Here is a 26,465-nt window from a genome sequence, read left to right on the forward strand (position 1 = left end):
ATAACAGCTGGGGAAATCAGCCAGATCAGCCGCAGGTGGACACCATCACACGGGTGCGTGGGCCAAGAGCGAGAGCCCGTAATGAGCTCCACCCAGGCAGAGAGGAGGAGGAGAGACAAAAAACCAAAACTAACAACAACAAAACCTGTAGCCAGCGTGGGCCAACCAGAGAGACAAGGGGACCGTGACAGAGGTGGCTGAGGAGAGGGAGGTCTGGGCTTCTCTGCTTGGGCTGCTGCCGCCACGACCCGCCCCCAGATAAGTGGAAGAAAATGGATGGATGGACCTTCGGTAGAAAATGGTTGAGAGGTAATAATGTGGAAACAAACATAGCAATATTTACTACCAGAAAAACATGTCTTTCTATCAGATGACCTCCTATGACAAGTCACTTGGCCACAGTGGGAAGGAAAAACTCCCTTTTAACAGGAAGAAATGTTTGGACAGAACTGGTGGGCCACTGTAGCAGAAACCCCGATATGAGGAGTCACCTTTAAACCATATCAGTAACTGATGATTACAGCCAGCGAGAGAAATTCACCGTGCCAACAGTGTCTTCGACAGCACGGCACGCAAAGCTAGAGAGATATTATCTGACGTTACTCGAGTGGATTAATAAACTCACCACACACTAAGACAGCTGAGTCACCGACTTGAGTCTAAGATCTCAGCTAAATGAAAACTCGGCTTTCTCAGCTCAGACCGTGCTTTGCACCCATGGCTGCCCATGCTGATGAAGAACCTCTTCAGAGCCATGAAGGCTACTTCTCAAATTCTGACCTGTGGAGGTCCACCTGCTCTAAAGTCATTTGGTGGATGTCAGTAGCTGTCAGCTGCCCAGTTACCTTCATGCCTGCAGATGCACAGTAGCTGAATTGTTAGCATGGCTGTTGCTGCACTGCCTTACTGCGAGTGTGGGTGTTAAATTGTATGATTTCATTTACTCGGTGGCACAGAAGTATGTCAGTAGAATTCGGCTGAAGGGCACAGTGACCTTTTTCGGTTTGAGGTTTGAGTGATTGTTAAAAGCAGCTTTGTGATGGTGCCACTTTGACCTCAGACGCCTGCTGACACTAACTCATTCTAGGCTACAACCAGCATCAAAGCAACGAGGGAGGTTTGCGCCCATGACATCATTATCATGCTGTGGTATTTTAATCCTCAGTGCTGCCATTAAGGCTGCCAATTCAACCAACTTCAACCAAGTAACATCTGCCACAACTGTACAGTCATTTGAGAGAAATCACCTGTGCAAAATAGTCAAATATCTCCCCGTGAATGTCAAACAGGAGCTTTTGTTGAAATGCTTTTCTCCCACTTTAAAGTAGTGTGCCAAATCCACGCTTCCACAAATCTAATGCAGGAAGTGGGAACACAAGACTGGAGAAGAAACACACATAACTAATGGAGTTTCAGCTCTAAGAAAAAGCTTTTTCGAAACAGACAGTTTTACAGTACAAAGGCTCTGCCTCCCATTCTACTTTTAAATACTCTAGGAACAACAAGTAGGCCTGCAGAGCGAGAGCGAAGTGCTCTAATAGGGTGATATGGTACTACAAGGTCATTAAGATAAGATGGGGCCTGATTATTTAAAACCTTGTATGTGAGGAGCAGGATTTTGAATTCTGGATTTAACAGGAAGCCAAAACAGGAGAAATCTGCTCTCTCTTTCTAGTCCCTGTCAGGACTCTTGCTGCAGCATTTTGGATCAGCTGAAGGCTTTTCAGGGAGTTTTAGGACTTCCATTTAAGGAAGTGAATAAATACATTTATCAAGAACAACAGTTTGTGAAGTTTGGAGAATTGGGTATACTGAAAAAAGTGTTGTTTAAGTCACGTTGGCAGCAACTTAAACAACTGAGTTAAATCAACACAACTTATTCATATTCAATAAACGTGTGAATTTTGTGTTGATAAAATGTGATTAAACATGTTTAGATGAAGTAAGTTGAGCTCTTTGAATATTATAATTTTCTCCAGATTGATTAAATACCTTTTTACCCCAGTACTACTTGGTCACTTAAATACTGCATGTTGTCTTCATATTACATAATGTTCACTTAGAATTACCAGTTAACCTAGGCCTAATAAATGCAACACTTTAAACTGTGGGAGGAAACCAGAGAGAACCCACTGCAAACTAACCAGACTGCGGACTTGAACCAACGACCTTCTTGCTGTGATGTAACAATGCTAACCAATGCACCACTGAGCTGTCGATACAGACCTCACAAAAGTAGGAAAGCTATGATTACAAGGCTTGATGCAGAATTTTCTTTACATTTTTTTGTCCTTGACAGGTTAAACCACAATATATTGCAACAGCATACACGTGGTGTGCGTATGCTTTTCTGCTTCTTCTGACTCGTGCATTTCCTGGGCTTTGAAATCTTGTGTGATCTTATGAAGTCCAGTCAAGTAATCTCTCTGACAGGATTGTTTCATGTCATCTCAACAAGAACAAATTAATCTGTTGAATTTCATTCAGACCTTAGATGATTTCACTATGTTCACCATAGAAACATGTTTTGCAAACAAGCTAGGCTTTTGTAAATGTAACAACCACCCAATTTCCTTTTTTCAGTGATGGAATATGTATGTGTATATGTATATATGTGTGTGTATGTATGTGTATATATACTTACATACATATATATTAGAGATGGCACGATACCACTTTTTTTAATGTGAGATACCGATATGAATCCGCTATAGTGTTTTTTAATCAATAAAACAGTTTTTTTTAAATATCTTGCTGCTTTTTGTATAGGTTCATACTCAAGTTAAAAAAAAACCCCACTAACGCTATTCTGTTATACCTGTATGTAAAAATACACTGCACCCAAAATATTTCATAGTTCAGCAACGCTGATCAATCTAATAAACTTAAACCTGCTCCATCCTTCCAATTCTGGTATTTTAAAGAGTACTTAGCAGAAATATTAAGCAACCTGACTAATAGGGCTCTAAAACTCCCAGTGAAAAAAAAAATAGGGAACCACCCCCCACCTCATGATGCTTAATCGACGTAATCAACTTTAATTTGATGCAGTGTGAAAAAAATGCACAGAAATCAATTATTTTTCAAGAATAATTAAATAGATTCAACATCTTTCTTCTACAGAACTGCAGACTGCACAGATGGTACCTTCCCAAAGGAAAAAGTACTATAGCTTACTAGGGTATATCAGACTTAACAGTTACTATATATAGTAATGGACTTCTATACATTTTACATCAAATTAAAACTTTGGGTGTCAGATAATTATTTATTAAAAGCTCGACATTTTAAATGAGAACAAGAAAGAAAAGTATGTCTTTGTGCCGCCTTTTCCTGTTAATGCCCTATCGGCCCCCCTGACTAAACTTAGAAAGATCCGCCCCTGCACAGCTACCAGCGGCAGCTGTGGAAAAGGATCCTGGTGTAGAAAGTAATATTAAATAAATTCTAACAACAGATTATCAAGCTGACATATAGTCCATGTCTGTTGCTGTAACAGTAATTCATGTTTAGAGTAAAACATCCCAGCTCACTGACTTGATCGGGGCAATAGTGCCTAAAATGTTGCATAATGTTGCTGAGAGATCTGTTACTTTGTGGTAATCTTAGATGAGTAGTTTTATGGACAAAAACCAGCAGGTCACTCAGTGTTCCCTTAGTGCTAATGTATCAGAGATGTTGGTGTACTATAACTGAAGTAATGTTGTTAAGTCCTTAAAGTCATATTCTTTTATTGTCATGACTGTATTTGAAGCTATTTTTACTTTTGTATGATACCTGATTTATATGGAATATGGCTGAAGTAAACTAAAGCCTGAAATACTTAGTCATTTGTTTAATAGTAATTTAACATTATATAATTCACATATAAAACTATGAATTGTAATTTTAAACGGTTTAAAAGCATGTAGAATAGCATATGTAGGCAAGTATATTTCTCCTTTTTTATCAAGAAGCAAAAACAAAAAGGAAAAAATAAGAAACGGGGCAGGGTTCGATGGCTGAATCATCCGTCCCCATCAATGCCACAACCAAATCTACGCCCTTGGTGTGAACATATATTAATGAGATGTTCAAGATTTCTAAATGATCAAATTTAATATTATTTGCTGAGATGGTACTAATATATTCTTTCCGGGAACAAAAGCAATGATATTTGGTGAGTATAAAGTGAATGATGGGATACAAACACAGGTAGAAAATGAACAAACTAAAATAGTAAAGGAGACTAAATTATTAGGACTAATACGTGACAATTAAACCAGTTGTGTCCAAACTCAAGTGTTCAAAAGCTAGCTCTTATCACTTCAGTTAACCTCTCAATCATGAACAAAGTCAAACAGGTTCTAGATCATAATTCTCAGTATTGTATTTAACTGATTGTGTAGAGGTATGGGGAAATAAATATAAAAATATGACGAGGACTCTCCATTTACATGAACAAATCAGAGACTATTAGATAGACATGTCTACTAATTCATAGGAGATGTCAAAACGTTGTATGGTGGAGGTAGAACACAGAGTTTTAACGTAATGTTTCACTTTCTCTGTGAAGGTAAAAAAAGAGAGATTTTCCATTACAGAGAAAAAAATGAGGGGAAATCTTACATATTCATGGATCCCAATCTAATGAAACCAGTGACATATTCTTAAAGTGTCAAACAAAGAAAATCCACCAGTAAGAAAGAGAAACAGCTGCATGTGTGTAATCAGCCAATCAGAACAATGCATTTCATCTGTGTCTAGCATGGAAAGAGCTGCAGGTTTGAATGCATTCATAGTTCAGTTAGCCCCCATGTTTCAGTATTGTATGTTTCCTTTTTCCATATTAGGTTCTCACAGAAGGTGCTGCCGTGGCTCCACCCCCTGCAGTGACATCACAGCGGAGCTGTTTGGTGTAGCTTTGATTGTGGTCTACCCTGAGGTTTGAGCTGAGAGAATTTCTATCAGAGCTGTCAGCATATTTCCTTTGACCTGGTTTGACACAGGAAACCCGACAAAACGAGGATTTATCTGATAAATCACTAAGTATTTAACCACTGCTGGTTACTGGCAGGGCTGTCAGGAGTTTTCACACAGCCGTGTGTCGATCAAGTTTCAAGGTAACCTGTGCAGCCTCACCAGCGACATCTGCAAATGCGATGAATACAAGGGGATGCCTTAGCTGTAGCGTTGTCTGTAGTGAGATAAAAATGTCTGACCTGAGGGTGGCGCTAAAGGAGAGGACAGCCAACCGTTATTGGCCTCCACGGCCAGAAACAAAGTTACTTCATCCTGTAAAGGCTCAGTGGAAGGGAGCGATGTAACAGTAAAAACGTTAGAAACTCTCATTTTCAAGGAAAAGAGACACCAGCCATACAATGTTTTGTGTCTATTAAAAATGTTATAACTTGCATTTTATGTCTGTGAAGGTTCTCAGTCATCCAGGTCATCGCAGTCTAAGGAGCTTGGAAAGAAAAGCGTCTGGACTTCTTTAAGTTGCAACTTAAAGAAGTCCAGACGCTTTTCTTTCCAAGCTCCTTTGACAACTTGCATTTTACTATTGTCATTTATTATAATATGTGGCACAAGAGCTGTACAGATTGAAAAAGACTTAAAAAGACTAGACTTAAGACACAATCATTTTATATCAAAAAACAGAATCCATGCAGTTTTATGCTTGAACTAAGATCTAAGGCAGCAGTAAAACGAAACCAGTGATCGAGACGTCAGATAATTTGTTTTTTTTCTTGTTCTTAATCTCAGTGAGCTGTTGTAAACTACTGGAGGATAAATGCAGATAAACTGGCCTCTCTTTCCTCAAAGTAGTCACTGGAAGTAACTGAGGGGTCACAGGAACATTTAAAAGTGCTGCATCATCTGCATACAAGTTTATTTTTTCATCCAAATATTAAACAGGCTCAGCTTTGTAAACGTCATCGCAGAAAAACTGGGAGGTATTTTCAGACCTCGAAGTGTCTCTCACGTACACAGAACTTAAAGCCTAGCTTTAGCTATCTCGTTAGCTAGCTTTCCAACATAAATGGAACCAACCATGCACTCCTCCAAAAACCCAGCAGCCTGTTCTGGGCCGGAAAAGGGAGCGGCAGCAGAGTTTTCCAGGAACGGGAGAAGTGTGACGAAACATCAAGGATTAAAAAACAGCATGAAAATCACAGACGGTGGCTGCAAATTACACTTTTATTGTTTTTACAACTTGATTTTCTTTTAAATCTTCATATGTTATAATTTTGCTCTTCTCTGCAGCTGGCTGATGGAGGAGCAGCCACAGACCAACTGTACCACGTTATTTGGACACTGCCTCCATCTGACAACCGATGCTGTCTGCATAGAGACGGTCTGACCCACGCTTAGCCAATAAGAAGTTGAACAGCTTCATCTTCTTTAGGTAATTAGGTCTTTTTATAAGTTGTTGTCATAGAAACAGGGTTTTGTGTTTAAACTTATTGTTTCACTTTTTATAGCATGTAACCCATAATAGTAAAATTTACTATGTAATATTGCTGTATGCAATATAATAAAGAACAGTTTCACATTTACACACAATACCTTAAAACAATTTACTTATACAGTAAAACTGAATTCAGCCGGCAGGTAGTTTCTGTGTTTTGTGAGGCAAACTTAATCAAATCAGTTTTAGCTCCTCAAATATGTTTTATATCAGTTTTATTTTATGTAAAAGGTCAACAGAAATATTACAGAGACAGAGAAATATACTTTTGGAAACTCAGTTTAAAGTTTTGGCATGTGCTTTGTTTTTTGGTTGTAATCACAGTTCTTGCACTTACCCAAATACAACTAACCTTTCTTCATTTTCCTAAGTAGACATGTAATGACTAATTTGACAAAAATTAAAGACACATTGCACTTTGACTGTAGAGATCATAAGCTTAATTTCCAGGCAGGGAAAGAGGGAATGAATGAGCCATGAATGAATGGGAATCTTAAGAGGCAGTTCTGAATGAATAAAACATTCCTGGATGTCACAAACTCTGTGGTTCCCCAAACCACAGCAGAGGCTCTGGTTAGCTCAGAAACCCCCCCTCCCGTCACTACTCTGACTTTGTTTCCAGTCACCGCAGCAGCACAGCTCTCAACACGCAGCAGCTCGCTCGTCAAACACGCCACACTGCGAGGATCACGTCCATCGAAAACTCAAACACCTACTTCATCTCTTTGTGCTGAAACTTCTGAATTACTGTGACCCAATTTTTAATTTCTTCTTGCTTTTGGTGAGAGTGGGAGGTAAACAATTTGTGGAAACAGCCTAAGAAACAAAATATCACCGTATTATGCTTACGAAATATCTGAACAAAAAAAAGTGCATACATGGCAAACTCAGGTTAATAACCTGAGCTCTCACTGAGTTGACCTGGATGTTGTTCAGGCCCGGCTGTGAATCCTCCCTGTCCTCTCTCTACTATCATAATAAAGATTACTGAACTTATTTTTGTAGCAAAATAAAATTTGCTCTTCATTGTTCACATGAATTCTCTCCATCACGCTGAAGTAAATTAAAATGCATAAACTGCACGTCTTCGACCTTTACATAGTTCCTCCTGTTACGTAATCTTTGTAGAAAAAGGTGGATGTAAATAAAATTCACAGCAGAATCCTTGACAGGTGTGAGATCCTCTCTGTTTTCTCGGGGTTAAAATGTGTTGACCTAAATTGAAAGTATTTCTAGATGATGGATGGTCCACTCTGAGGGAGAAGCTCTTCACCTTCCTCTCAATTATTCGCATTTTTTGTATATTTGTCTGTTAGTGTAGCACTTTGTTGTACGTGTGGAGATGAGGACCAAAGCCAGAGGTGAACTTACAGTGAGACAATTATTGACTGTTACAAAAATCCAAAAAGGTGAAACAGAAAACAAACCTGAACCTGAACCCTGGGCTGGAAACCTCTGGAACAAGGTGAACAGACACTCTGACAAAGCACGAGGGGAGGCAGCGACTATATATTGTGTTTATACACCTCTCTGCATTTAATTACGAGTTATTATTAATAGCTCTCTTCTACAGGCGGTCTTTGTCCTGTCTTCCTCCCCTCACCCCAGCTTATTACAGCAGATGGCTCCGCCCCTCTTGGTGCCTGGCGCTGCCGGAGGTTTCTTCCTGTCAAAAGGGAGTTTTTCCTTCCCACTGTCGCCAAAGTGTTTGCTTGTAGGGAGCTGTCTAATTATTGGGGGTTCTCTGTACTATTGTTGTGATTTTGGTTATGAATAAAATTGAAGTAATGATAATGGATTGGATTTATATAGCGCTTTACAATGCTACTATTCACTCACACGCTGGTGGAGGCAGCTACAGTTGCAGCCACAGCTGCCCTGGGGAAGACTGACAGAAGTGAGGCTGCCATATCGCACCATCGGCCCCTCTGGCCAACACTATTAGGTGGTAGGTGAAGTGTCTTGCCCAAGGACACAACGACCAGGACTGACAGAGAGCCAGGGATCGAACCGGCAACCTTCAGGTTACAGATGCGCTTCCCAACCCCCTGAGACACGAGCTGTAGATTGAAATGAATTGAATGAAGGCACAGGAAAGCAGTTTGGGGAAGTGGAGACAGCTGGAGAGAAAAAGGCGTAGCTGAACTAAATCACAGAAGATGAGACAACGAAAGCAAAGCTAAAAGCAAAACATGAGGAACGCTAACTTTCAAAGCAGGACACGAGATGATTAAGAACACAAACACACAGGCATGAACTTCATACAGGAGACTTAACACAACACTGAAAGAGGAATTAAATGCCAGAACCACTCAGGACCAAGACCCAGACTAAATACACGAAGAGGGGAAAAATACACGAAACAATAGAAATACTGAATATTTCAATACATGAAACATGAAAGAGTAAAAAACTCAAAAACACTGAGTAAACTGACCAAGACCACAATAAACTGGGCTGGCTCATTAGGCATGCAGCTGATGGAGGGAGCACCCGATTTGCTTTTTGCTTTGAGTTCTATGGGTGCAGCATTTCACTATCACTCAGTCACGCTCATTTATTCATGAACAGCCAAAATCTTGTTTGAGATTAAAATTCAAGGAGTTCTGAAGCCCAATGAGATCAAACATTTTAGAATCCAGTGGTCCCATATTGCAGCCAGTGTATTCCACTACACTGTAATCTGTAGATTACAGATTACATGCCACAAAATGTATTTTGTAACGTATTCCATTACATTACACAATGAGAGTAACGTATTCTGAATACTTTGGATTACTTAATATGTTGTCATGCTTTTTACAACTACATGAATGTACTATTGCTGTGTGATTTATTACTATTACTGAAGGTTACTCTCCACACCAACACCAACTGGATGTTTAAATCTTAATATAAATGAGTAACAGTAGGTGGACATTAGGTAAGGCTGCACTTTTTGCTGTGATCTCGTATAGAAACTATTCCGCGCGTTTATAAAACAGGTCCGCGGCTCTGAACTGCAGTAAAGGGACCTCTGGCTGATACGTCGGGTTCGTGTCGGCTCGTAGCTGAAAACTAGCTTTACTTTGTTGTCTGGGTCAAGTTTGCTAGCGAGAGGCGTTGAAAGGCTGCTCCAACAAAGCTTATTGTTTCAGAGGGAAACATGAACACGGTGTACAGTAGAGTCTTAACAGCTTACTTACAGCTGGGCTCGTCAGGCTCTCTGTTTGGCTGCAGTGGTTATTATTATATTTACATGCTTCCAGCTCCCGTTTCTGCTCGGTGACAGCTCGTACTTTTCCTTTCTCTCCCTCCCTCGCTCACAGACACATCACGGGTATGGCAGTCCATCCTCCCTTTATAAAAGGTAACTGTAACAGAATACAGTTACTCATATTTTGTATTTTAAATACGTAACGGCGGTACATGTATTCTGTTACTCCCCAACACTGTTAGCAGCACTTGGTGAAGGTGGGGATGAAGAACTTTTAACAGGAAGAAACCTCTAGGCTTACTCACACGGATCAGCTCAATCAGTTGAATATCTTCTGTGTTCATGAAGACAGAAAAGAAATTGTTGCCTGTGGAAATATTTACACGTTTTTGTGAAATCTAACACATTGAAACCTGAACTCCACTTCATTTAAGGAAAACAATGGTAGTGATGAGCATAAACCAGCTCCAACATAGTGGGGCGCTATACCATGCTGCTCAACGCATACACATAAAAGCTGAAAGAAAGAGGGGACGGATGCTAGTTGATGTGCAAATTGTTTTTTATCTCACGTTTCCATACGAGGCACTCGACACGGACAGTGGCAGAAAAGATGTGACGCGACAAATCAGATATAAATCCGATTTAAATGTGATTTAAATCCGACCCACAGACGTCACTTGAGGGTCCTAATGAATTTTGGCCTCCTACGTGTTGTTTGGTGACGGAAAGTTGATATTGAAGGCAGACGATTTCAGAGCAGATGGAGGCTGAGTCGCCTACGCCTTTGATGAGTGCGAAGAGAAGCCGGTGCACTTCATTAGCATGAGAGTTTATTTCTGTTATAAGTTTGAATCCATGCAACAGCTGAAACATGAAGCCAGAGCACAAGTTTCTCTGATTCAGGCCAAATCCAAAAGTGACAGATCGCAAACGTTAGTCTGCATCATGCAGGGAAGCTACGCTATCTATGCTGAGATCTTTTTCATGAAATTTCCCACAAAGCTTTCGAGACATAATGTTCATACTGGTGAAACAGCTGCTGTGAGACTTAAAGAGATGTGCAAGAGCAGAAACTGCAAAAGTCAAGTGCGATGTGTTACAGCCTGAACACATAATGTTTGTTTCATGCACTTTTAAAGGCAGTGCATGACAGACATGCACCTTCAGATAAATTGATGCATGTACGTACATTATATATTTATAATGGTGTGCTCCTGATTTCCCAGCATCAGCTGTAATTGTTACAAAGAGCACCTCCCCCAGAGGAATAAGGCCTGTCTAAATGGTGCAAACAGATAACATTAAATCCAGATAGCGTTGCATGGTAGTAGCATGTAGTTTATAGCTTCATTTTTAATTTTATTCATGTTGTGTTATTTCTATTTACTCCGGCCATGTTCTTTTACAGTAATTACATTTTGCGGGTAAAATAAAAACGAAAGAGGTGTGAGGTTGATTTTTAAATACGAGTTTCGAATGCGGTGACCCTTTTCTTACCTTAAATGGCGTGTGAACATTTCATTGACAGATGTAGAACAAAGTTAAGATGATAATGAGCATCCCGAGGCTGTGAAGTGATGCAGAAAGCAGAAAATTACTGATAAACATCAAGCTTTCAATCAAACCAGGTCACATACTGTAGGCTGCAAGAAAACAGAAGAAAACAGTGATGATGCTGCACTTTAGACCAGCCTGAGTCACAACACGACTGCAAATCAGGTCAGAGATTGAAGCGCGCTCGCATCCTGCAATCATGGCTGATGCTGCAGCTCTGGCAACGCAACAAAACACACATCTCAAAACTCCGGCGGAGGTGAGGCAGGAAGACGATTCACGGGGTCTCAGGATGAGGTGATGTCACACTGGACTGTTGCATCAGTCATACTGGAACATTATGGAGGCTGTGATGCAACAAAGTGTGTCAGACTGGATTAACACTCAGATTTAACAATTAACCTCTTCTTGCTTGATTTGATATGTTTGATTTAAAGAAACAAAGACATGTTGAGTTTCTAAACTGACATGAAATCCTTCAAAGTTTCGGTTTTGTTAATATTTAAAAATCATCCTTCCGAGACATTAAAAGTGGTGTTCCACAGGGTTCTGCTCTCCGTCCACTTCTCTTTTGTTTATGATCTGAGTATTTCAGAGACTGCTGGAATTTTCCTGCACAAGCTTCTCTACAATTTGCAGAGAGTGGTCCAGAAAAGGGCAAATATCCAGCGAGCAGCAGTTCTCTGAGTGAATATGCTTGTTGATGCTGGAGGAGAATAGCCACCCTGCTTTGAGCCAAAGGGAAGGCAACAGCAACTCTGATAATCACTCCTTAAAACTGAGATATGCATAGGAGGGTCTCTGAAAGCACGACATGTCAATGCTGAAGCAGCAGAAGACCACACTGGGTGCTGCGGCAGAAACAAGCTTTGGAGTTTGAAGGAAACTAGCATCTTAGAAGATCTGCAGATCCTGACGTTGGGCCTCAAGGAACACAGAAAGGAATCATCTTCAGGTTCTTTATGAACTCAGATTTCTGACACATGAAATTTTAAAACTGACAATGAAACAAAAATGAAGAGCAAAAACTAAAACAAGTTGGTATTTCTGTATAAAGCAGACAGCTGTGAAGCCTCAAGCTGCAGCTCGAGACTTTGATCTTTTCACTCATTATTTTAATTTGATTCCTTTGCATAAACACGAGTAGGACTCAGACTGGTCTGCAAAGTAGCTTCTTTGTTGACAATGAAAACAAGAATATTCTCTGTAAATTTAGCTCCACGATGTCACAAACACAACACAGACGCCGTATTGTAACAAATATACAAATGTAAAGAACCAAATAATCGAAAAAAGCCACTTCAAAGGAGTCACGTGTGATAACATCATCTACAATCATGTTAAGGACTGTTGAAGGGCTGGATTTTGCTTGTTACCACATTATATAAAACACGAAATGAAGATCTTTCTGGGCTCTTTGATAGTAAAGACTGGCGACCGCAGATGATGGCTGATAAGCCGACTGCAGATGGACGATCTGAAACTCAGTTTAGAGATAAATGTAAAATATTTACTGAAGGAATCAGATGCTGACGACATATCAGGAGCAATAATTCCACTGAATGTACATGTACAGTATTTAGACAGTAACACGTGTTGCTTTGGGCTCTTTCACTGTAAATAATAAAGGATTATTTACTACATTAAACAATTGTGGCGTAGAGAACTGTGTGGGCGATTCAGGCCTTTAGCACAGAGCACCGAAAGTTCAGCTGTCTTGAAGCGTTTAAACAGATGCACTTTAATTGTATGAAGAATTATCATATCGTGTGCTAAGGTGAAGACCTGAGACGCCAGAGGATGAGCTGACCTAAAAAAAATCTGCATCAAATTTTCTTTGTGTGCCAAAAACTTTAACCTCGAGATCGAACGCGAAAGTGGGTCGACGTTCAAGCCTCGTCATGTATTCTGTGTGGTTTAGAGATGAAGATCAAAGAAGAGGGAGAGAGAAAAGAAGGTGACATCATGAGAGGAGGTGTCATTCACCATAAAAATCTGAGCAGCTCCGAGTTGCAGTCACACAGAACACCACGAAACAAGAAGGAAGACGACACCATAGCCTGACCCTCCGCTTTCTGACAAGAGCCAGCAGAGTCTGAACCTCCAGCAGAGTCTGAACCTCCAGCAGAGCCTGAACCTCCAGCAGAGTCTGAACCTCCAGCAGAGTCTGAACCTCCAGCAGAGCCTGAACCTCCAGCAGAGCCTGAACCTCCAGCAGAGCCCCAGGGTTAAAAAAAACACCCAATATCTTCTCGACCTGAAAAAACCCCAAAAACGAAACAACCAGAACATCCGACCGAAGAACGAAAAGAGAAACCCGGCAGCATGTTTTCAGCGACAAACAAAGTGACGGTAAGAAAACGCTCGCCTGTGTTAGCTGTTAGAGACGCCACTAAAAGCTTTATCGAAGCTCCAAATTAAATGATTACGTAGTTATACAACTTGCAAATGTTGAAATGGTTTGTCATGATTATTTTTCACAATCTCAGGGGGTTACTGATAAATTAACACAAGAAACTTCCATTTGACACTCATGTAATGCAACAGTGCCACAAAAACAACAACTGGTCCCTTATTCTTCTTTTATTTTACATTTTATTCACTTAAAAAACGACATTGTCTGGAAGTCCTCTGCTACGTCATCATAAGAACAAGTTTTACAAACGTGTTGATTTCATGAAAAAAAATAATTCTCCGTTACTGCCTCTTCCTGCTAAAATGACGTTCTTCCTCACCACAGTCTCCGGTCACTCTGGTTTTATCGCTGATATTGCAGGCTTACAATATAAAGTGTCATCTATAGATAACCCTGGATTTTGAAATTGTATTTTGCAGTATCTCATTGAAAACTGAGAAAAAGTTTTTACAGTGACGTTATCTGAAAATGGGGACCATAAACGTTTTGTGGCTTCTTTTCCTCAGGCCGCCTGTGTCGTGGCAATAATGATGATGATGATGATCACAGAGGCAGCGGCCATGCCGAAGACAGGAAGGACACACAAGCATGGTGCAACGCTTGAAACAGTCTCCCTGCAGCTGGACGCCAAAACTCTGGAAACCCACAGACACACCAGGCTGCTGAACAACGCCTCCATCTCGCCATGGACGTACAAGTGAGTGACAAACTGTGGCATGGCCCTTTAATCACGGGGCTTACAGAGCTCTTTTAATCATCTTTTGTCCCCTCGCTTTCTCCATCCTCAGCGTCACCACCGACGACACTCTGTTCCCTCCCTTCCTGTCGGAGGCTCACTGCCTGCTGCAGGGCTGCCTGAACTTACAGGGCCAGGAAGACCGGAACCTGGAGTCCAGACCCATCATGCACCAGGTGCTGCTGCTGCGGCGCATCAGGCCAGAAGGGTCGGCAGACTACCACTACCGCCTGGAGTCCCGCCTCATCTCGGTGGGCTGCACCTGTGTCAAGCCTGTGGTCCGAATCCAGCAATGAGGACCAGCAAAACGGGCTCATGTACGGAAGACCGGGAATGTCGAGAGAAAACGAAATTAGGGGTCCATACATGTAAAATGCAGAATTACCTGCATGTAAATACGAAAATCCGACAAAAGCGACAAAAATCTGATAATATCTAATTTAAATAATTATATCTGTCAGAGTACGTTTATTTAAATGAATGACGAGCTGATGACCAACAGACTGACTTCAGTCTGCTGTTTCATCTCAGTGACTTAGTGAAATGCTGCTTAGCGTTAAACCTGCCATCTTTTTGTTTTATGTATATTTCCAGCGATTATTATTATTATTATTAATAATAAACAGCTCACATTTACTCCAGAAATAGAAAATGGGAGAAACTACACAACCAAACGCACACTGTAGCTGAGATTTAAAAGCAGAGATTTATTTCATATTCTTTCTGTTATTTATGGTTTAAAGTAATTTAATTTTGTTTTATTTAAGTATTTTGTGCTCTTCAGTAGATATTTATTGACTCTTAATGTATTTATAATCCAGAATCTGACTCAATAAAAAACCTGAACCAAGTAGTAAAGTGTGACTGTTTTATTGTTGAATTTAAAATATAATGTGATTTCTGTACATTATCATCATCATATCATAATCCTTTACAATGATGTTGCAGTGATAAGCAGCTGTAAACACTGTACACACGTCGGTCCGGTCACTCATTCGATGCAGCAGGGTGCAGCAAACACCACCGATGTCTCAGAAGCGTTGTGTCGCGTCCATTTCACACAGGAAAGACAAAGAGATGCATAACTGGTGGGAAACAAACCTAAAGGCAAAGTTTGAAACAGAAAAACCCGCACTTCGGTTGGATTTGTCTTAATCTTTTGGTTGCGCTCACTCTTCCCGGCTAGCTCTGGCTCTTCTGGGGGACACTGAGGTGTTTCCAAACACGCAGACGGTCTCCTCCCTGTAGGACACGCCCAGGAGGAAACAGGTCATCTAGGAAACGCCCATTAGGCATCCTGGTCAGATGCTCAACCACCTCAGCTGACTCTTTTTGGGGTGAGTCTACTCTGAGGTCCTCACCCCCTCATCTCTTTCGGTCGCCACACTCCGCTCGGGGCCATCGGTGAGTGCAGGAGCGTAGACTGACTGACGGCTTCGCCTCGACGCTCAGCTCTCTCTCATCATCACAACAGAACCTGGGAGTCAATCTCTCCTGCGCCACGCTTCCCTCACTAATGACAAATATCCAGAGACACCGAGTCTGAGCGATCCAAACCACATCATCTGTGAAACAGCAAAGATGTGATGTCTCCACCCCTGCACAGCGCCTAGAACTTCTGCCTTTAAAAGTAGGAAAAGAGCGGGTGAAACGAGCTGCCCTGGAGGGCAGCGCTGTTTTGGTTTGGGGATTTTAGGGTGTGGTTTGACTTCCTGTGTAGCGGTGATTTCATTGTTGGTAATCTCACCTCTACGACTAAGTTCAGCTCTATTTTTGCTGATGTTTGTCTTAAATTGACCTCAGAAACACTAACTCGTCTTGGACTCACTTTCAGTGATCTTGACTCTAATCCTAAAGGTCAAAATGGATCTGCTTGCTGCTTATTTTATACCTACAGATGCCACTAGATGTCGCTAAAGAGCCACATGCAATGATTTAAACGATCCTGCAGATGGCGCTGTTTGATTGAGATCAGCTGTAATTCCACGCATCCTTCATTTCAGTTAATTTTGACGTTCAAAGTCCGAGAGGAAGGTTTCCTTTTAGTCGTAGGGGATGGATCTGGTTCATGTTAGGTTGATAGGCACACACATTCACACACACATGAGCACATTGGCACCGTTGGCATGGAAACAAAGCACAGTAAAACCCCTTCAAACCATCTAATGACGACTGAATCTGCAGCGTCCGTCTCGTTATAAAGAGTTCGTCTTGTTAAAGAGAGTCCTGGTTGTACAGAGGAGTTGTTGTGCAGTCGGTCTTGCCCTCTGCCCTCCTCATCGTCTTCTTCTCTTACTCTTTTCAGAGCTACTTCCTGTCAGTCTCTGCGCCGGAGTAGCACCAGCATCCCGGCACATCAAATATCAGCTCATCAGCCCTCCAAAATGGCTTCCAAATAAGGTTCAGCTTGTGTTGTGATCAGGCCATCAAGACACCTGGGAGCAGAGAACAGGAGGTTGTTGTTACCACAAACACTCACATTTAAAAGAGGAGGAGGTGAAGATATTAAAAAGCTTAAAACCTGCAGGGATATGAGCTACAGGCTCTCACTAAACACATTTCTGTACCTCTGGCACCTTTTTCTGGTTTGGTCTAGACCAGGGGTCTCGAACTCCAGGCCTCGAGGGCCGGTGTCCTGCAGGATTTAGATGTGTCCTTGATCTAACACAGCTGATTCAAATGGCTAAATGACCTCCTCAACATGTCTCGAAGTTCTCCAGAGGCCTGGTAACGAACTAATCATTTGATTCAGGTGTGTTGACCCAGGGTGATGTCTAAAACCTGCAGGACACCGGCCCTCGAGGCCTGGAGTTCGAGACCGCTGGTCTAGAACCTTTAGATCCAGTAAAAGTAAAACTGCTTTATATCTGCAAATTGCAATTATTTTGTTAGTTTTGCTCTCTCCTCTTCACATCCTCCAGGTAACCTGTTACATGTGAATCTAAGGGTTTGACTTTGGTTACTGTCCAAACACTCATTCAGTGTTTAGAACAGTCTGGAAATGCCACATTGAAAACCTTTCATGCCAAAATAACTGAACAAGGCTTTTTTTGAAAGGTTACATCATTGCTTTTTAGCACGTGACTCAAACAGAACCCAAATCAAACGCTGAACGAGTGATCGGTGACCCAGTGGATGTTAAGAGACGAAATGTCACAGTCTCACTGTGGTTGGTCAAAAACGGCAGCTCTGACAATCACAATGAGAAACCTGTCTGAAAGTTGTTCTGCCGTTCTTCAGAGATCCAACAACTATTCAATTTCTATTCAATTTTATTGTTATAGCATCAAATCACAACAGCAGTCGCCTCAAGGCAAGGTAAAGACTCTACAATAGTAGCTATTAAATGGACTGCTATAACAGGGACCCACTCATCGCTAACTCTATGCTATCAGAACCCCCCAAAAGTTCCTTTAAGCTTGTCTCTCTTACTCAGGCGGCTGTTATGTTAAAATTGGATCACAGCATCACACTGTTACCCACTGCAATCAGAAATAAGGCTAAGAGATCATTGTTTCAGTCTTAAAAAAGTTATTATAAAATAATTCATGGTTTTAGGGCCACCGCTTCTGTTTTGAAAGGTTTCACCTCAACCACAATATCCCAACAACGACCATCAGATATTCATGTTGCCTCAGTTTCTCTCCGAGTATCCCAAACCCAGCTCCTTCCCAACCCTGTGCTATTAGAAGAATTTTGACATTTCTAACTAAATAACCTCTACCTGTTAACTCATTTCAGTAACGAATAGGTTACTCCTCCTCGTTACAGAACGTTCCTTCCTCGTGAACTGTGTCTGTCTGTATCACAGTGCCGGGTGTTTCGACGAGTCTCAAGTTTGACGAGTTGTTTTCAAACTTCTATCTTTGAGTCTTGACTTTGATGTTTTGACTTCACCTTTACCTTGTTAGAGTTTTTACTCAGACCAATCTTGGTCATGTTTTTCCATCTTTTAAGAGAATTTTTATCACCATGCTGCAGTTTTGGTAGCTTATAAACGTGAACTGTCAATGACTTGGGCTACGTCCACACGTACCCGGGTATTTTTAGAAAACGGAGATTTTTCTATGCGTTTGCACCTTTCGTCCACACGTAAACGGCGTTTTTGGTCACTGAAAACAGAGATATTTAAAAACTCCGGCCAGGGTGGAGATTTTCGAAAACTCCGTGTTTGCGTTTACGTGTGGACGAGGAAAACGGAGAAAACGTCAAAGGTGTGCGCCTTTTTTGACGTCACACTGTGCGCCACGTTATTGTTTCAGTGAAATGAATTTCTACAATACTGTTACTGTTGTAATTCTACTCTCTGCAGTGTTTAAATGCTTACATACACACACAGTTACTGTCCCTCCACACATACGACTCGGTTCTGCTTCTAAGCCCCAGCTTTGTTTACTATTTCCCACCGAGGCTTCTAGACTTCTGATTGGCCAACATTTCTGCACGGGTAGGAATATATCGCCACCTGTTGCTTTGGCATGTTCATAGCAGCGTTTTCCTTCATTTTTGCATTTACGTGTGGACGGGATTATTTTTTAAAACGAAAACGGAAAATCTCCGTTTTTAAAAATACCCGTGTACGTGTGGACGTAGCCTTGGTTTGACTGCATGTTTGCTACTGCAAACTGTGTTATTTGAGTCTATAGTGTTTCTGTAGTTGGTTTTTCTCCCAGAAGAAGCAACAGAGATTAAAATAAAAACTTTTGTCTCACAGTTTCTACCCAGATTCACTCTTTTTCAGCCGTGCTCACCTCCACGCTGTGCTTGTCCTGAAAGACACAAACAGAAACCACACAGGCTCCTTTTAGTGATTTATTTCCAGAGTTCCGATTTTATTTTTAGTAAATGAAGGTAACATCTCGCAGTGTAAAACCGTGGTCCTCACCTCCTCGTGGAGCCTCTCCTGTGAGGCGTTCAGGTGCATCTGCCGCTGCTCCATGTTGGCGGTGGCGCGATGCTCCTGACACTCTTTGGCCAAAGCTTTCTGAGCGACTTCCCGCTCGTGCTCCCTCCTCTCGGCCAGGTGCTTCAGCAGCTCCGCCTCCTGACACTAGAGCGAGTCAGAGGGAAGATTGTTACTGAGTTTCATCCCTTTACACTGATGCAGGGTTCTCAAAAATCTTGAAATGCATTTGTCTGAACAGACACGTAGAACAATTTGAAAGAACTTGTGGCGTTCCTCAGAGTTCGATTTTAGGGCCCCTAATTTTTGTAGTAACATCTGGATGGACTGCAATTTAAAACTGCACAGACATTCATAGTGACTTGAGGGTGACTCTGTCTGACTACTGACTCTATGAGCCTCACATCTCTGTTTTTATTGACATTTCTCTTAAACTCTTTGAAGAATTTCCATAAATTGTGCATTTCATATGTTTGTTCTCCTTAGCGTGAACTGTACTAACTTGTTTATCGCAGTGAGACCAAATCAGGTCAACATTTTAATTTGTCCAAGAGGCAATACGAGCAAAACTGTTAAACATCAATTAATTAATGTTACACACATTAAAAATATTTAAATGTTTTTAAATAAAACGTCAAATTTATGACCTTAAACACTTTTAGGTCACCTACTACTTTGACACACATACACACCTTCCTCCTTTCCTGAGCAGCATCCAGTTTCTTCTGGATCTCCGCCAGCGATGGTTTCTGGCGAGGCGGTGTCGTGGCCCTGAGCTCGGGGGCGCCGTCGAAGGTGGGTGGCTTCAGAATGACCTCGAAGGCCTGGCCACTCGCTCGCTTGCTCAGTTCGATCACCTCCATGTCCCGGATGCTGCAGAGGTTCAAGTCCACCACGCCTGCAGTTGCAGAGAGAGGATGAGGCGGTGAGATGAAAAGAAGCCGTGGTTATTATGGTTTCATTTGGCTGACTTCGTTGTTGGGATTTACGCTAAACTACTGTTTTGTACATCTTCCTCGAACATGGACCGATTGAGCTCTGCAACTTTTAAAAAATTGGTTTTCACAGGTGCTCTGACCAGAGCTCCCAGTGCATGAGATTCAGATTTTTATGACTCATTAATGGGCTGGTTGATAAACTGTACATCGCAAAATTTGATGATTTATTCAACACTGAATATAAACGTGTTTCCATTCAGAGAAAGCTCAGCCTCGAAAGGTTCAGCCTGCAGCTTTTTGGGTAAATATTTTGTGTTATTTACATTTCATATCATTCTCTGGTTTCATTTACTGGTATGACCAACTAAAAGCAGCCTCAGCATCGTCTTTCCTGCTGTAGCTCATAGACAGGTTGAGCCTGAATCTGTAGTCCTTTTTCACTGCAGACATTGTGACTGTTTTTAGCAGGACACCGTTACTTCCTGTCTTGCGGGACAAAGGCGACTTTGTGCTACTGACCTTCCTTCTTGTCGGCCGCCGGCTCTCTGGGCTCGGGAAGGATGCAGGAGCAGAAGAGAGACACCAGGGGGAGGTCTCGCATCTTCTCCCTGTAAGCTGGAACATTCAGAGGGAAAAGATATAAAGAAAAGCTGCAGACAGGACTGAGAGATAAAAGCAAAAAGAAAAGTCGTTTACCTGCTAGAGTCATCCTGCTGCTGCTGCTGCTGTTCTCAGTCAAAGACACTGTGGTGAGGTAGAGTCTGTTCCTGCAGAGAGACACATCTAATCAGTGGAAGCAGATGAACAACAATGCCTCTCAGGCAGCAACACAAACATCAAACCCTGCACGAGCCGCATCTTTGCTCTTGCTGTTTCATCCGCAGCTCGCTCGTCCGCTGTGATTCAGTGTCATTTTGCTTTCTCAGGTTCACACACTAAGAATATCTCTGCCATCGATTCGATTTAAAGGTCAGCTTTTGCTCACGATGCAGCTTTTCTCGGCTCGTGTGAGTCATTCACACGAGAAGATTCGACACCTGCCACTGATTTGCTTCGGGAGCTTAAAATAATCCACTCAGTGTGACGAATGAATCAGCAGCAGAGACACGAGGAGCCGCTCGGGCTTTGGCCTCCGAAGCGAAGCCGCCGTTGCAGAGAGAAACCCTCAGTGTGCCCCAGAAACAAAAACTCAGCAGCTTTTTCTGCTGTTCCCTCATCAAAGATCATTCAGATCACATGTGCAGGAACATCATCACTTTCTTCCGTGTAAGGCTTTACAGAGAGATTCTACAGATCTGTCTCGGATTCACACTGACCTCCACAGTTCTAAGAAATGTAAAGATTTAAAGGCAGACTATGGTTGTATTTGTAGTTTTGTCTGCATCTGTTATGAAACCACAGCAAACACGATGTTATCTGAACTTTCCTGCAGATAAACTCTGATCTGTTCTGAAAGCCTGGTAAACACGATGTTACTCAGTCACTGCAGCAAATTACAAACTGCATGAAAATCATTTGAATTTCAAAGTCAACTCCAGCTTTTATCCAAGCCTGCTTAAGATTCATCTTTCACTACAAGTTCATCTTTTAAGCTATTTGCATTTGATCATTTCACGTCTGCAGCCCAGAAAATGAAGAAAATACCAACATTTATCTCCACAAACTGCATTTCTAATTCTAAACATAAGAAGGCAAAAAGATTCAGAGAGTAAACGGAGAAAAGCAGCAAAGCTCTACTTTGTAAATGAGGAGGCATATTTATGTTTACATTTGCTTTTTTCTGCAGAAATTGATTAAAAACATGAATTTGTTGCAAAATTTAAATGCAAACGCAAACACAACGTCCTAACTTTGTGTGTGTGTGTGTGTGTGTGTGTGTGTCACTGCGTGCATCTGTGAGTCTGTGTGTGTGCATGCTCTCAGCGATGATGTCATTGTTGCCAGAAAGCGCATCGCCTTCTGCAGAGATGAAGGAGCTGAACTCAAACAGCAAACCGAACGAAACAAAAACTGAAGAAGAAAATGGAGAGAAAATACGCAGGAGAGGATGCATGAGAGCGAGAAAGGAGGAAGAGATGAAGAGAAACTGCAGAGGAACAAATGCAGGAACAAAGAAATCGAGTCACAGCCGAGAAATCTGCTTTTATCGCCTCATCTTTCTGCTCTGAGCTGCAGAAAATGTAAAAAAAATAATAATAGAAATAATCAGTGTGGGGTGAACGAGTGGATCTGTCACTCACCCTGCAGCGATGCTCGCTCCAGCTCTTCTCTGTTCACACTGAAGATCTGCAGCTCAGCAGCATCAGCACCACCACACAGCAGCCCAATACATGACATCACCCACCAGCCCTCTGATTGGCCAGCAGGGATGCTGGGCCGCGATTGGTCCAGCAGGGCAGAGGAGGAGAAGGAGAGGAGGAGGAGGTGGTGTTGGGTTATTTCAGAGGAAACCTCCTGACCAGTAACTGAAAGCTCTTCATCAGAATCAGGAGGACAAACTTTGTCACTTACTGAAAGAAACATTAATGTGTTAAAGATGAAAAATCAACTGAAATTAAGCAGCGATCAACTTTCCTGGGATTTCATGTGTGCAGCACCAACAAGGGCTTCATGGAAGCAGCAGCACAGGCCGAGAGGCCGAGTCCCGACAACAACACAGAAAACATTCAGGCGGTTTTAAAAAGATAAAATCTTTCTTCTAAGAGGCAAAAATGTAAAAAAAAAAAGACGTGAAACAAGCAAAAATATTAATGCTTTTAATGTGAAAGGGACATTCTCTGTCCACAGGAGCAGGACAGAGGTGAGCCTTCAGTCACCGTGTTTATTAAAATAAGATCTGTATCTGCATGTGCTGCATGCACCATGAGGCGACAGAGTTCTGCAAGGTCAATGGTCATTTGATTCTAACTTAAACAGCTCTACCAAGTCAGAAGTACTTCTGAGGTCACGAGGCTCCGGCGGTGGGGGGAAGGATGTTTTTATGACTCACCTGTTTAAACTGTATTGAGGGTTAAAGCAGGGTGGAGGAACTCCAGGCCTCGAGGGCCGGAGTCCTGCAGCTTTTAGACGTGTCCTTGATCCAGCACAGCTGATTTCAATGTCTAAATGACCTCCTCAACATGTGTTGAAGTTCTCCAGGGGCCTGGGAATGAACTAATCATTAGATTCAGGGGCGCTGACCCAGGGTGAGATCTAAAACCTGCAGGACACCGGCCCCTGAGGGGCCCACCTGTGGCTTTGCATTATCAGGGGCGTGGCCTCCCTGATGGACAGGTGGCTAACGTTTTCTTCAAACTTTGACAGACTGCAGTCTGAATGCAGTTTGGGAACAAATATTGGTTTTCCTGCAGAAAATGCTGGAAACACCTAAACATTACAAACTCTGGATTTATTTTCAACAACTTTTCAGCAGCTTGTTAACATCACATGACCTTTGACCCTTGGTAGCGAGCTGCAGAGGGATGATTCTTTATGCAGAAAAAGCATGAAGGCACACTCCAGGCCTCAGGATGAAAATCCTCCCACATACATGTGCTGCTGGGCGAATTAACGAGAGAACATGTGGAGATGAAGTGTAAGGTGAGCCGGCTCTGCTTTGATCCGGTCTGATCCAGTTTGCTGGGTCGGCGTGCTTCTGAGGAAATGTCAGCGCTAAATTTACCGGCTGACAAAGAAGCGTTACTCATCCTCGGCACACAAACACAAATCTGTGCTTGAGCTCAACGCCTCCATCTGTCACCGAGCTTCGCAGCCAAACAGTCTGCCGCTCTCCGCTCGCAGGACAAACCCACAGCGATGGAGTTCAGAGAAGACAGCTCGCACATCCACGTCTCGAACCGCTTTCAGCATCGATTAGGCTGCAGACAGTTCTGATCGATCAGTCATGCTTTGGGCCAAGTCCAAACAAGGTGCAATTTGGGGGGAGGCATGTGAGGATATTTCACACAGACATGTGGCACGCGGCAGGAAAGCACCTGCTTCAGATGGAAATATTTGTGGATAGCAGGCGAGCAGCAGGAGCGTAAGCTGCACCGTCAGCTTTGAAAGGTCATTTTAGCAGCTACCCGCTGCAGAAGCCAAGTTAAACTTTCACCACTAGGGGGCACTGCTTGTATTGAGATGCTTTTGGATGATTTTGGATGCTTGGGAATTCTCAACGTCACACTGAGAATTCCCAAGCATCCAAAAATATCCATGGGTTCCCGACGGGCCAAGACAAACGCAGAAAAGAAACGCATAAACGGACCCAGCGTCAGTCAAGAGTGACGCCAGCATCACGAACAGGGTGGAGCATGTGACCCAAACGCTCGACAGAAGCCAAGTTTGATTCCTGAGGGCATTTATTGTGTCTTCCCCCGAGCGCGCTCCGCTGTCCTGTCTGAATAAAGACTAAAGAGCCCAAAAACCGTGGGCAAGGTTACTAATCTAATCTCTTAATCTTAGTCACATGAGAGTGGTTCAATAAAACACAGAAAATGACCTGGGAGTGACCACTGAAGGACTGAACTCCAGCTCCCATGATGCACTGCAGCAGAACATAATGTTCTCACGAGCTGCCCCCAACTCTGAACCAGATGATGTAATGCATCTGCAGTGTGTGTGTGTATGTGTGTGTGTGTGTGTGGAGACAAGGTGAGCCAGAGGCTGCAGCAACAAGGAGAAGGAGAAACCTCCACATCCCAACTGATGATGTCATCTGCAGCCAATCAGCTGAGAGTGCTCAGAGCCACACCTTCTGTGTGTGTGTGTGTGTGTGTGTGTGTGTGTGTCTGATGTAAAATCGGGTTATGGATTCAGCAGAAACAATAACACATTGTGCTTTTATTTGAGCACTAAGGTGTTGCTGCAGAACAGAAATGAGGCTGTTTGCAGCAGTGCAATAGAATAGAATAGAATAGAATAGAATAGAATAGATGTGACGGGAACAGAGGAGGCGGGGCTCTGGCCAGTTCTGCAGGATGCTTTTGAGGACAAACAGCAGCAGAATAACTGGAAGAGGTGACATCACCTCTGAGGCCGTAAGATGATGTCACCAACAATGAGGTCATTGCAATGAAATGGATTCGGAGTGATGTCATCATAATGGGACTGAATAAAAGCAAGAAAGTAAAGTGGATGAGTCATGCAGCTGAGGTGAGACTGGACAAACACATTAGCGCATCTTTTACTCGTGCTGGGAGGACATAACCTGCAGTGTTACACAAACAGAATTAGGTAAGGGTCACGTTAGAGTAAGATTAAGGTTTTAATCAGGTTAGGTTGAGCTCAGAGTAACGGTGAGAAAACGTTTGTGTAAGGTTAGATTTAGAGGGTTGGACAAAGGTACTGATGCTGACTCCCTGCTGAGCAGCTGCTTGTGGTACAGTGGGGTGTTCACTGTGTGGAGGAGGCGGGGCCCTGAAGGCTTCACTGGGCGAAGTACAACCTGCACAGGTGGCCAGTACACGTGCCCACAGCCAAATTGAAATCTCCAGTGGAAGAGTGTGGCGAGAACACAGACCAGCTCTGGCTACAAGTCTGACTATGAGAAAATGATGATCTGAGTCGCTGGTTTCAAGCCTTATTGAATAAAACGTGAAAGTAATTTTGGCCCCACTGCAGTCAGAAAATAAGAATAATTCAGGCTCATCAGCATCATTCAGTTTCTCACAATCAGTTTTAAAAGTATTTTGGTCAAAACGCTTCACAATGGGATGAGGTGACGCCATCTTTTATATACAGTCTCTGCCGCTGTCTCATAATGCATGAGAACTCCTCAGCACTTACACATGATCACCATGTGACCGACTGAAACTGTGGGGTGTGGGTCTAAGCTGCTGCTGTTTTTGAATAAACGTTGAATGCTGCAGGATTCAGATTAAACAAACGTGTTAAATTCATCGACAGGCACCGATGATTTCTTTGTGCCACGAAACACTCGCTCGGCCCTGAATGAAACGAGCTGGAGCGATGTGTCGGCGAGGCATCGTGACCGCAGCCCACTGAGGAAGAGGAGGAGGAGAGTGAGGGAGGGGCGAGCTTCAGGCTGAGGAGAGAGAGCTGCGTGGGCTGAATATCAGCGGAGGCGAGTAAACGCTGCAGGACGAGACTTCCAGAAACTCACCTGGGTTCACCGCCGTGACTTTCACTTTGTGTCGGATCATTTTTCACAGTTTGAGGGAATTTTCAGACTAAAATCAAATCCTCAGATTCTGCCTTTGGGCTCTGCTGCAGGTGAGACACACACGGAGACATCAGCTGCAGACATACATACATATATATATATATA

At 42.6% G+C, this 26,465-nt stretch overlaps 2 protein-coding genes across 2 annotated transcripts; one reads left to right on the forward strand and one right to left on the reverse strand.

Moving 5' to 3' along the window:
* Window positions 1-13,513: 13,513 nt before the first annotated feature.
* On the forward strand, window positions 13,514-14,733 carry il17a/f1 (interleukin 17a/f1). The gene is made up of 3 exons (XM_013909113.1): window positions 13,514-13,556; window positions 14,127-14,317; window positions 14,409-14,733. The coding sequence occupies exons 1-3, from the start codon at window positions 13,530-13,532 to the stop codon at window positions 14,650-14,652; spliced, it is 462 nt and encodes a 153-aa protein (XP_013764567.1). The 5' UTR covers window positions 13,514-13,529; the 3' UTR covers window positions 14,653-14,733.
* Window positions 14,734-15,224: 491 nt separating this feature from the next.
* On the reverse strand, window positions 15,225-22,497 carry LOC102211642 (stathmin-4-like). Its single transcript, XM_005726362.2, has 7 exons — window positions 22,438-22,497; window positions 20,894-20,964; window positions 20,717-20,812; window positions 19,952-20,157; window positions 19,242-19,406; window positions 19,108-19,125; window positions 15,225-16,791 (listed from the first exon to the last, which is right to left on the reverse strand). The coding sequence occupies exons 2-7, from the start codon at window positions 20,904-20,906 to the stop codon at window positions 16,783-16,785; spliced, it is 507 nt and encodes a 168-aa protein (XP_005726419.1). The 5' UTR covers window positions 20,907-20,964; window positions 22,438-22,497; the 3' UTR covers window positions 15,225-16,782.
* Between the last annotated feature and the right edge of the window lie 3,968 nt (window positions 22,498-26,465).

The sequence above is a fragment of the Pundamilia nyererei genome, unplaced genomic scaffold (genome assembly GCF_000239375.1).
Source record: "Pundamilia nyererei isolate P.nyererei 1_Seehausen unplaced genomic scaffold, PunNye1.0 scaffold00019, whole genome shotgun sequence".
NCBI classification, from domain to species: domain Eukaryota; kingdom Metazoa; phylum Chordata; class Actinopteri; order Cichliformes; family Cichlidae; genus Pundamilia; species Pundamilia nyererei.

What these genes read in the sequence shown, in the direction of transcription:
- il17a/f1 (XM_013909113.1), top strand. Translation starts at nt 13,530, where the DNA reads ATGTTTTCAGCGACAAACAAAGTGACG. An exon ending in CAGCGACAAACAAAGTGACG is followed by an intron (nt 13,557 to 14,126) that starts GTAAGAAAACGC and finishes TCTTTTCCTCAG; the next exon opens with GCCGCCTGTGTCGTGGCAAT. An exon ending in ATCTCGCCATGGACGTACAA is followed by an intron (nt 14,318 to 14,408) that starts GTGAGTGACAAA and finishes CTCCATCCTCAG; the next exon opens with CGTCACCACCGACGACACTC.
- LOC102211642 (XM_005726362.2), bottom strand. An exon ending in GGCGGCCGACAAGAAGGAAG is followed by an intron (nt 20,158 to 20,716) that starts GTCAGTAGCACA and finishes CTGCAACTGCAG; the next exon opens with GCGTGGTGGACTTGAACCTC. An exon ending in CTGCTCAGGAAAGGAGGAAG is followed by an intron (nt 19,407 to 19,951) that starts GTGTGTATGTGT and finishes GACTCGCTCTAG; the next exon opens with TGTCAGGAGGCGGAGCTGCT.